Source organism: Hibiscus syriacus, unplaced genomic scaffold (genome assembly GCF_006381635.1).
Source record: "Hibiscus syriacus cultivar Baekdansim isolate YM2019G1 unplaced genomic scaffold, ASM638163v2 tig00003398_pilon, whole genome shotgun sequence".
Taxonomy (NCBI): domain Eukaryota; kingdom Viridiplantae; phylum Streptophyta; class Magnoliopsida; order Malvales; family Malvaceae; genus Hibiscus; species Hibiscus syriacus.
Genome location: NW_024061969.1, coordinates 16,206 through 26,906, shown reverse-complemented (window position 1 = coordinate 26,906; position 10,701 = coordinate 16,206). Strand labels below are relative to the sequence as shown.

Here is a 10,701-nt window from a genome sequence, read left to right as displayed (position 1 = left end):
AATAATTATAGTTTAATTTATTTTTAATAACTATTTATTTATTTCTTTTTTTAAAAAAATTAGATACTAAATATATTTTTACTATTTTATTTTTGGATTCAAGTTTCCATTTACATTAACCAAACCTGTTTTGTAATTTTTTAAAAATTGAAAATGAAAACTATTTTCTGAAATACAAAAACAGAAAATAAAAATAAAAAATATTTTTTTTAAACCAAAACGACCCTTAATTTTTTAAAATTGATTTAATTTTTGTCTATTAAGAATAAAAATCAATTCCCATGAGCTGAAGATCTGATTGAAATTCTCTGTTTTAGTTAAACATGTCCAATTACGCTAATGAATTATTTAAACTAAATATTAAAAAATTTGAATTTAACTTAATTATTTCAGCTACTGAAACTCGACATAACATTTATACAAAATAATTTTAAACATTTTTAGTGTAAAATAAGTATTTCTTTTAAATAATGGAAGGGCTTAAAGTCATCTTTCAAAAGGAACTAAAATTAAGGAAAAAGGGGCATTCCGAGAATTGAACTCGGGACCTCTCGCACCCTAAGCGAGAATCATACCACTCTTTGTTGTCGACTGGTTTCAGAGGATAATATTAATTCTAATTACAAAATGACTCTATGGAAAGATTTGTATGACCAACATTTTGTATCTGAGTTTCATTTCAAGCTTTTAATTCCATGCTTATAAGCTCATCATGAAAATACAAATCCATATTATATGAAAGATAATAAGTCCATAACAACAACAAAAAACACGCAACAAACATTCATCAGATCGGTTTCGGATTCGATATCCGAACCACTCTCTTATCCTCAGACTGCAGTTGCTTTCCATCTCATATCATACTATCTGCTCTTGCAGGCAATCTTTTGAAGAAGTTTTGGGGCAACGAAGGAATGTTGATTCGGAATCGAGGATGTCTCATCGCGAAAAAACCGAATCCAAGTGCGAATAAGCGACAAGGAACAAGATGGAATGTTGCACAAGCGATTACACAAAAGGCCATGAACATTGAAGTAGCTCTGGGATCTCGCCAACTTAGCATAGAATTAAGCCTCTCAGCTTGAGTTGCCAAGTCTCCTATTATTGTCATCATCCTCCCTGCAATACTTCTCAATCGGTCATACCTCTTTTTAAGAACTTTATCCCCTTTGGAAGTCGGAAACATATCGAACTCCTCGTCGAAATCATCGGACTGCACAGACTCGACAAGTGACAACTTGGTATCCATGTGTGGAGGATGTCTTGGCCTTTTCCTATACTGTGAAGCTCCGTGGACAATGCACATGAGAAAAGCTAAGGGTAATATCTTATCGGGGAAGAGAATCAAGATAGAATATAGAAAGTGAACCGTCATCGTCGAGATTGGATTCTTCCATTTGCGTATCTTATCGAACGATTTCCAAGCTTCAACGAGTAGATTAAATGCAGCCAGGAGTCTCTCGAGATTAGCTCTGCCCCTTCTTAAACTCCATACATTGGAGCCAACATCCAGCATATACTCCACAACTTCTCTCCGTAACGGTGGCTCGGCACGACGCAATCTCGAGGAGAGAATATGAGTAGCTTGATGCCGCAAACTTTCGATTTGATATACGGATAACGGAAGAAGGTAATGCATTTCGGGGAACAAAGGCTGTGTATAAGACTGTAACAAATTCCATGTAGATGAGCATGTAAATCTCACTGACAATTGAATTTCACCCGTTTTCTTCACTCCATTGGGTTCCAAAACTATAAGTGGATAAGAAAGTGTATAAATCCGATCAGCATTAAGTGTAGACAGTCGGATCCTTACCTTCCCGATTCTTCGATCCTTCGAGTCTGCAGTTTTACTTCCTCCTTCCAAGTGACAGTTATCGAAAACTCCGATGGTGATAACTGTATAAGGATCATAGATATCCCATGTGTATTGCTCATTCCAATTCGGAGAAAAACTGTCGACAATCGTCCTCGTTCTAACCCACTTAGGCCCGTATTTCGCGACACAATAAGCATCGGTCGTTCCACGTCCATCTTTCGACTTCATCGGAAGCAAACCGGACGCATTCAAGATTCCGAGCTCCAATACACCAATGGAAGGAGGCCATAACAATTTGGATGTTGCCCTGAAATCACTACTGTAATAAATGGACTCATCTAGGACATGGTAGCCTCCATCTAAACAGATCCTCAAATGGAGCCTGCTGGCAAACCTTACTTCCAACTTGTTTCGATTAGCTGATTCCTCGAGATTATACCAATTTGCCTCTACAGGTATCGGCATTATCCTCTTCTCAACTTTCGATAAATGAGCGGAGCAACTCCCGAGAACATCCTCTTTGTTATCACCCAACTTATTCACCACACTCAAGATCAATGGATCATCAAATGGTTCCGCCACGACGAACATCAGATCCTCGTTCCATGTCGGGTTTAGGCTCTTATCGGGCGAAAATTGACTCCTTAGAACCATATTCCCAAGCATAGATTTGACGTAAACTTCAGGGACCACCCTGTTGTTATTCATAGACACCAAATCTTGTGCTTGAATTATATTGACTCTTAGATACCAGAGCCTAGGCGAAATATACACTTTCGATCGGGTATTTGATATGCTTTCGCCGTTAACTGTCGCTGCATCGGAATGCCAAGCATCAGGGAACACTTCATCTGCTTGAGTCCCCATCCAAATAGCTAACATCAATTCCCCTCTCTCACCTTTTCTTCCATGTTCATCCTCCAAACTATACCACTGCGGTGCAAACGGACTATCTGGTGGAACGCGACTAGGAACGTCCGGTATATCGAAACCGATTTTGCCTACAAAACTCTCTTTGTTCATCACAGTTATCTCCACGGTCACAGCCTGGATTCGATCTTTTGCGAACGCGAAAACTTGGTTCCACTCGGGATCAGGACTATTGACGACGGTCTTCGTCGTGCCTTTGTAGTTACCAACCTTTACTTGAGCAAATGGATTGCACGGTGAACCTGGTAAATCTTTGGCCCTCACCAATTTTACGTACAGAAAATGCAGTTGTTCGACGAGGTCGAATGACGAAGTAAGCTTTTCGCTACCAGAGACTCTTCCTCCGCCGATATTCGGTTTAGTTTCCTTCAATGAAAAGTCCACGTTTGATTCAGACATTGTTCAAACTAACTGCATCAAATGTTTGATAAAATAAACTGTCACAGCATTTGTAAATGTTATAAAGTAGAGCAAAAGCTGCAGAGAAAACTGAAAATTGAAAGGTAAATACTGCTTGCCTGGATTGAGGCTTGAAGAAGGAGACCAAGGTTGAAGATGGATATGAATGAAATTTACTGCCTTTGTCCAGGATTTTGAAGAGTTTAGCAGGTGAATTTTTAAGGAAAAACAGAAGGATATCAATAGGGAGCGAAATAATAAAGAATAATAATTTCCTTTAATTTACCATCATTAATGTTAATTATTGGGAAATAATCTTTGATTATACTTATTACTTGATTTTGAATTTGAATTATTTATAACGTAATATGAATGATTACCATTTATGTTACGTTATTATTTCATGAATGATTTTTTTTTATGAAAATAATGTAATTTTGAGATTTATTCTTCACGTATATTCACATTGATAGATCCCTTGTCACCAATCTTTTTATCAATGATTCAAATCTCTCCACTCAAATTAAATTCTTATTCTTTCAAATCTATTATGTCAGTTCCAATTTTGCTTATATTGAGTATTGATTTTAGGTTTAAGATTTAGGAATTGCACATGAAAGATTTGAAAGACGTAGCGTCGATGATCAGAAGGTGATCAAAGAGAAAGGGACAGGTCAGAGAGGCTACTGAAGGTGAAGCTGTGTAAGTGGGGTGGGCTTTGATTTAGGGTTTATGTATAACTTTTAGATTTATGGTTTTGAATATAATTTTGTATTTAATTTTTTATTTTAATCCCATGGTACATATCTTAATAAAATAACAATAAAATATCATATCATAGAAGAAAAAAAATAAGTCAAAGTGACTAAAATTAGAACAATTCAAAAGTTGAGGGATTAAAGTGAAAAATTTAAATTTTAGTGAGTAAAATAAAAGTGAGAGGATAGTTCAGTGACAAACCTATAATATACCAAAAAATAACAAAAATGATAATTTTAGTGAGGATCCCGTATAACTTGCTAATCTAAACACCAAATTACTAGATTTTGGGGACTGCCATTTTCAAATCTGCTGCAAAAAGAGCGGAAGCAGATCAGATTTTCGAAAATTTCAAACCCCCTCTCCCTCCAAGGTAAAGCTTGCTCATTTCCCACCATTTTCTTGCCCATTTTCCTCTTCTTTCTCATCTCGTAATAGAATATCCACACACCCAAAAGAAACAAGAATATTCTTTCTCCGAATATGTAGGAACCCTAGAACAAAAAAGTTTCAATCTTTGTCGTTTTGAACTTCTTTTCTTCTTCTTTAAATATGCTCAGATTTCAACTCTACGCTTGCTGATTTTCTTCTTCTTCTTTTCCCCAACGGTTTCTTAGCAATCGGATTAGTTTCGGGACAAACGTAACTTTATTACTTTTTTTTTTCCGTTTTTTAAAATTGTTTTCTTTGGGGGTGCTTGCTTCTTAAGGTGAAGTAGTTTTAAGGTAAGGGGATATTGAATTTGAGGTTTAAAAAGTTGTTGTCATGATTTGTTTCATATGCTCGACTTATACATTCTATTTGGTATTATTGGCGTTTGAGATTTAGATTTTCGCGACTATTATAGCAAGAACTTTCATTTGTTTATTGCTTTGAAGGGTTCAGAATTAACTTGTTTGCTGTTGTTCTTTATAGATTTATTTGGTCGAAAACGGATGGGAAGTAAGAAAGATAAAGATTTCTACCATAGCCTTTCAAGAAAAGAGCTTCAAAGTTTATGTAAGAAATATGGTCTACCTGCTAATAGGTCAAGTTCGGATATGGCTAGATCACTGGCCTCCTATCTAGAGGTAATTTATTAAGCTATCCCTTTCGTTGGCAACTGAGAGTTAAGAATCTGAAGCATATCATACTGCCTTTTGCCTATATGTTAGCTTAGATTGTGTTTTAGTCCCATTATGTTATGCATCTGGGCGTAAATTTTGCTGGCCTGCAAAATACAAAACATGCTCTAATATTCTTTATTCCTCACATAGATTTTTTTTATTTTTGTAAAACATGTTACTAAATTTACATGACTTTGAAGATCTTGTTTATCCCATCATAGAATATCTTTGAAAAATATGCAGAACCAGAGATTGGGTTCAATGACTATGAGGGAAAGATTGTATGAAATTCAAGAGGCTGGACTTCCATTCTCCCTGCAACTCCCTTTCAAGGATTCTGATAAAGGTATTAACTAGTTATTGTGTGCCTAAGCAGTTTCACTTAATTTTCTTTACTATGATTTCCTTACTACAGTTGACGCGCCATAGTAAGAATAACATCTGGCTGCTTCTGCAGATTTCTATGGCCTCATCTCTTGTCAAACAGGCAGTTGTAATGGAGGAAATTGTTCTGAAGCTGTTAAAAGTAATGGATTGGGTTGTTGTACAGGGGATAAATTTTATCATAAGGTTTGCTTCTATTCTTGGATGTTTATGTTTTAGTTATGGATATTATTGGACACCTGATGCCACCAGATAAATCCCATATAATTCCTCACTTCATCTTCCCCATCGGTTCTCTCCTGTAGCATGTGTTAGGTTAATGCAGTTGTTCCTGCTGAAAGATATAGACCTTTTCATCTAACCAGAAGTGAGAAGATCTCCTCAACCCCACCCAACACCACAACCAAAAGGAAAATACAATGGTGCACTAAGATTTTACCGGATGCAACTTTTGTCTTCTAGTCTATGGCCTGTGAAAAATTAACTCGATGGTAGCTTTTTAAGCAAGATGTATCTGGGCAATTCTTGATTGTTTGCTTTTAAGAACTCAAAACTTGTTTCTAATTATCTGGGTCCATCAATGCAGGATGACTATGGTGGTGATTCTATATTTTTCCAGCAAACACAACATCCTCAGTTTGTAACTCAGTATAATGATAGTGGTTTTAAGAATAAAGAGTTCCCAACAATATACTTCAACAGAAATTGTCCGAGTCTTACAAGAGGGGGGAATATTAATGATGTGCCTCAAATTGGAAACAAAGATGTGGATGTTGGTTCATGTTCTAATGAGGCTGACTTTCATTCCTCCATAAACACTTCAACTGTTTCTTCCTCTTCTTTTCAGTTTCATGTAAAATCAGAAGAGGGCATTAACCTTTATGTTGATTTAAATTCAAACCCATCAGAATGGGTTGAGAAATTGAAGAGTGAGGTTTCTATATGCCAGAACATGTCCCATAGCAAGCCTCAGAGTTTCCGTAATGAGCTTGGGCACTTTGAGGAAAGTAGTAAGCAGTTGAAAAATTCTTTTCAATTGAATGTAGAAGATGGGAGAATAGAAGATGGTCATATACACTCTGGATTACCCCCAAGTTTGATCATAAAAGAACATCATGCATTGCTGCTTGATAATTCAAATGGAGATGAAAGGCCCACAGGCTCCACTGTAATGACATGTGCTGAAGCTGTGGATGTGTCAGAGCACTTAGAAGGACATCAAGGACTGCCCTCATTTAAAGCTCTTCCTGATGTTCAAGAGGAAATAATTTCTTCTGGTGCATCCTCTGCTAAAGATGGATGTTTGATAACTCTTGATTCAAATATTAATTCTCCCAAGGAGATGTTAGCCAGTGATGCTATGTTAAATATATCAGATGGTGCACCAAATCTTCTCATAGTGAAGCATAAGAATTCTACTCTTGAAAATGAAACATGTGATAATTCTACCGTGCAAATTGGTTGTAATCCTGTGAGTTCTGGTGTAATAGTTCCTGGATACATGTCAGATGGTTCATTGCAGATGCCAATGCCCAAAGACGTGGTTCACCAGAAAAAGGATTTACATTCACCTAGTGAAAATGATGAATTTGGGAATTTGGTTGATCAAAAGCATAATATTTATGCGGAACAAGGTGGAGTAGTAGGCTCAACTGGGCTTTGTCAAGAGATATTTAGGAATCAGTTGCCGACATTAGTTGAAGAACAGGTAATAGTTCATCTCGTCTTGTCTTCTACTCCTGCTCCTAATCTTGTTCTCTTCTCATTCTGTTTTCCATTGTGCTATATTTTTGTGTCAAAATTTACTAGCTAATTATTTTGAGAAATAATGTTTTAGGTTTTGTTTTCGAAGCACATGGCCATTCTTTATGAATATGTACGTACGTAGTGGATTCATCTTAAGGGTAGAATAAATCCTCTTTTCTTATCTTCCTCTTTTTACTTATAATAATCTGAACACTTTGGTTTAATAAATTCAATTTATTTACTTTTTATGCTTCTGTTTATGGGTGTGGACGAGAGATGGGCTTAGAATTTTAACTAACCTATTTTGTCTCAGTATACTCAATGAAACAACTAAAATTATACTGTATGAAACTGCTTGCAGGATAGGAGCAAAGTTATTAATTGGGGAGAGAGTTCGGAGTAATTATCCTTCATAATTTAATTATATGCTATAGAATATTTATTTTATTGTTGATTTGGTTGTATAACTGCTCTTTCCAGATGCTCACATGATGAATTATTTGAAAATTGTGGAGTGCTTGATAATATTGATTCTAATGGACTTGGGAAAAAGAGAGCATATATAGATGGTGATCAGAATGATTGTGGCATGCTTGATACCAAGGTTTTAAGAAGCAGAAAGCATCCTATTAGGAAGGTAGATGATCAAAATGATAGTAGCATGCTTTATATCAAGGTTTTAAGAAGCGGAAAGCGTCCTATTAGAGAGGTGGATGGTGATCAAAATGACTGTAGCATGCATGATGCAAAGGTTTTAAGAAGCGGAAAGCATCCTATTAGGAAGGTTGTTCCTAGAAGATCCATGCGGCTGGTTTCCAAGGTTTTTTTTTCCCTCTTTCCTTTCTGTTCAATTAATTGCAGCATGCCACCCATTTGAAATATAACCACACATTTTGGTTTACATATGAGGAAATGTTTGTTCTTTCTGTTCTCTTGATTTTATGTTAACATACAAGGAAATCGAAAATTAGTCTCAGTCTAACAAAAAGTTTATGCAATAAGGCTGTAGTATTCTATTCAAGTTGCTGTTCATGCAACTAGTTTCATGTTATTTCTATCTTGTGTCCGGGAGAGAGAGAGTGGATTTAGCACCGCCACCGATGAATACCGGATGATAACCTATCCCTTTTCTTTCAGGGTCTTAATCTTCTACCAACTTTGTTCTCCTATTGGTGTTCCTCATACATGGGAGAACAACTACAAGCATGAGATTCTAGATCCACCATTTTTGATGTAGAGCATGTTTTATATGTTAGTCAATAGTTGGCTTATGTATATGGGGTGAATTTATTATGATAGTTATTTGGTTGAACCATGCTTGAATGCATCTTTTTAAAGAAGATAGAATTTTAAACGTAGGACTGTGCATAAAACTGACATTGTTTAAAATAAACCTTAATCATGCTTGATTGAATCATGCGGGGATAGTTTCTTACCTTAATCAGCCCTGTTAGTGGCAGAACTTCCGCTTTATTAGGCTGCTATTGTAGACTATGATGCGATGAATTACAAGGTTCCTGATTTAATTTTGCTGTGTGTTTTAGATTTCCTTCAGTTTGTTTGTCTAAACATATTCAGTTTATTCTTTTCTTCTTCAGTGATTTACGAAGTCTGTGCTGGCGAAATTCGAAATATTGGTTTCAGTTTTCCTTAGGAATTCATATTGCAAAGTCAGGTATTGTCTAGAGTAAGTGTTAAGTAATAATTTTTCATAATAATTCCATTTGAGCGTGGAGGAAGCTTTGATTGAGCTCACATTTAAGAACTTGTTGGTTTAACTGAAATAATATATGCCAAATCTTTGTTAGTATCATTGTCATGAAAACCTATGCTGTTCGGACTCGGTGTTAGATACAAGTATGTTTAATTTTTTTTTAAATTCTTTTATGTATTATGAAATCTTTGAAGGTTGTCTTTATATCTATGTTAGATACGAGTGTTGAACTCGAACATTTGAAGAAAAGAAAATATCTGCTTAGAAACTTTTTAGTCTATTGATAATGCACACTCTGAGTGCACCTGTTCGAATCTAGATTATTTTAGAAAGAATATCATTCTTTTTATCATTAAAATCACTCTATGAGTTCATCTTATAACGGATTAGAGTTTTCTTTTTGGAAATGTTTTATGAGCTAAAGCATAAAAGCTCTAAAAATCACATATAATCATGCTGATGGTTGGTTAAACAAAGAATTAGGTTTTGGCATAATTTATTTGATAATTATTTGATATATCGGTGGTGAGTTTTAGTTTGTTGTGACATGTTCTCAATTGTTTATTTAAATAGTAATTAATGATAAATGATATGTTAAAGTTTATTTTATTTTAATTTCACTTTTCTCTTTTTTGAACAAGAAATATATACAAAATTATTGTTTTTTTCTAATGTATGACAGGGATACTACAAAGTGAAAACTACTTCACACCCATATATATATATATATATATATTAATTTATTTATTTTTCAGGTCTTCTAAATATCAGCTTAAACGTAGAGTAATGCTAAAATATCATTTGTTAATATTATGATATTACATGTGAAAACAAGTCAACAACTGATCTAAAAATTTATTAAATTTAATGATCAATATTAATGAAAAGATATTTGATAAAATTTATTTGTTTAATATAATTCACTGTTATTATTAGTTAAAAAATAATTTTAGATATTTATATTTATGTATTTATGAAATAAATATATTTTATTAAATTTTATTTTAAAAAATAAACACAAGTCAGCTTTAAGAAAAGCTTATGAAGTGCGTAGGCAGGTTGGTTACAGCTTTAGGCTATGTCAGTTCCTTACTATAAATGTGCCACATGCTTCGGTTGGTTGTCGCCGCTGACATCATTCAAAGTCAATTTTACCTCCATTTTTCATTTACTATTTATGCTTTTAATTTAATCTATAAACGTAAGCTAGAATGTGGGAAGTGAATTTTAAATAAAATAAAAATAACCTAATTTTGAAAACTTATATTAATATTATGCAATATTCCTTAGTAGCTGTGTTGCAAGCGGGAATCGGAACCTCGTTGACATTTTGTGACCATATACCATGGATAGTTAATACGACCGCGATGGGAGTCTCACAAGCCATGTTATCGGAATTACACACAACAGGAGACCATTAGAGATTGAGTTTGTAAAAAATTATGGGGTGGAGCTGTAATCGGAACTAAGACACAAATCACTAAAACAACACTAACTTATATTTCAACAATATTATTTCGGTCAATACTCACAAATAAATACTCATGATGTCAATAATGTTTATTATGGTCAATTCCTTTTTATATTGCAAATGTTGCATCTTATGACATAAGCAAACGTAAAGTTCTAAATAATGTTGTTCAGTATGTTTGTAGTGGATTCATGTTACTCAATCTGTCAGGAGTAGAATATACCATGGATGGTTAACACGGACGGGATGGGAATACCACAAGTCATGTGATAGGAATTACACACAACAGGAAGCCATTAGAGACTGAGTTTGTAGAAATTTATGGGTGTGGAGCTGTAACCGGAACTAAGACAAAAATCACTAAAATAACATT

The 10,701-nt window shown here is 34.7% G+C and overlaps 2 protein-coding genes across 2 annotated transcripts; one reads left to right on the top strand and one right to left on the bottom strand.

Annotated features, from left to right (window-relative positions):
* Positions 1-853: 853 nt before the first annotated feature.
* On the bottom strand, positions 854-3,148 carry LOC120176392 (FT-interacting protein 3-like). The gene has a single exon (XM_039182822.1). It carries the CDS (start codon positions 3,146-3,148, stop codon positions 854-856), a length of 2,295 nt encoding a protein of 764 aa, XP_039038753.1.
* Positions 3,149-4,842: 1,694 nt separating this feature from the next.
* Positions 4,843-7,546, top strand: LOC120175877. The gene is made up of 5 exons (XM_039182429.1): positions 4,843-4,977; positions 5,257-5,359; positions 5,501-5,583; positions 5,984-7,105; positions 7,505-7,546. The coding sequence occupies exons 1-5, from the start codon at positions 4,843-4,845 to the stop codon at positions 7,544-7,546; spliced, it is 1,485 nt and encodes a 494-aa protein (XP_039038360.1).
* Positions 7,547-10,701: the final 3,155 nt, after the last annotated feature.

What these genes read in the sequence shown, in the direction of transcription:
- LOC120176392 (XM_039182822.1), bottom strand. Translation starts at nt 3,148, where the DNA reads ATGTCTGAATCAAACGTGGACTTTTCATTGAAGGAAACTAAACCGAAT.
- LOC120175877 (XM_039182429.1), top strand. Translation starts at nt 4,843, where the DNA reads ATGGGAAGTAAGAAAGATAAAGATTTCTACCATAGCCTTTCAAGAAAA. An exon ending in TTTCAAGGATTCTGATAAAG is followed by an intron (nt 5,360 to 5,500) that starts GTATTAACTAGT and finishes CTTGTCAAACAG; the next exon opens with GCAGTTGTAATGGAGGAAAT. An exon ending in CGACATTAGTTGAAGAACAG is followed by an intron (nt 7,106 to 7,504) that starts GTAATAGTTCAT and finishes AACTGCTTGCAG; the next exon opens with GATAGGAGCAAAGTTATTAA.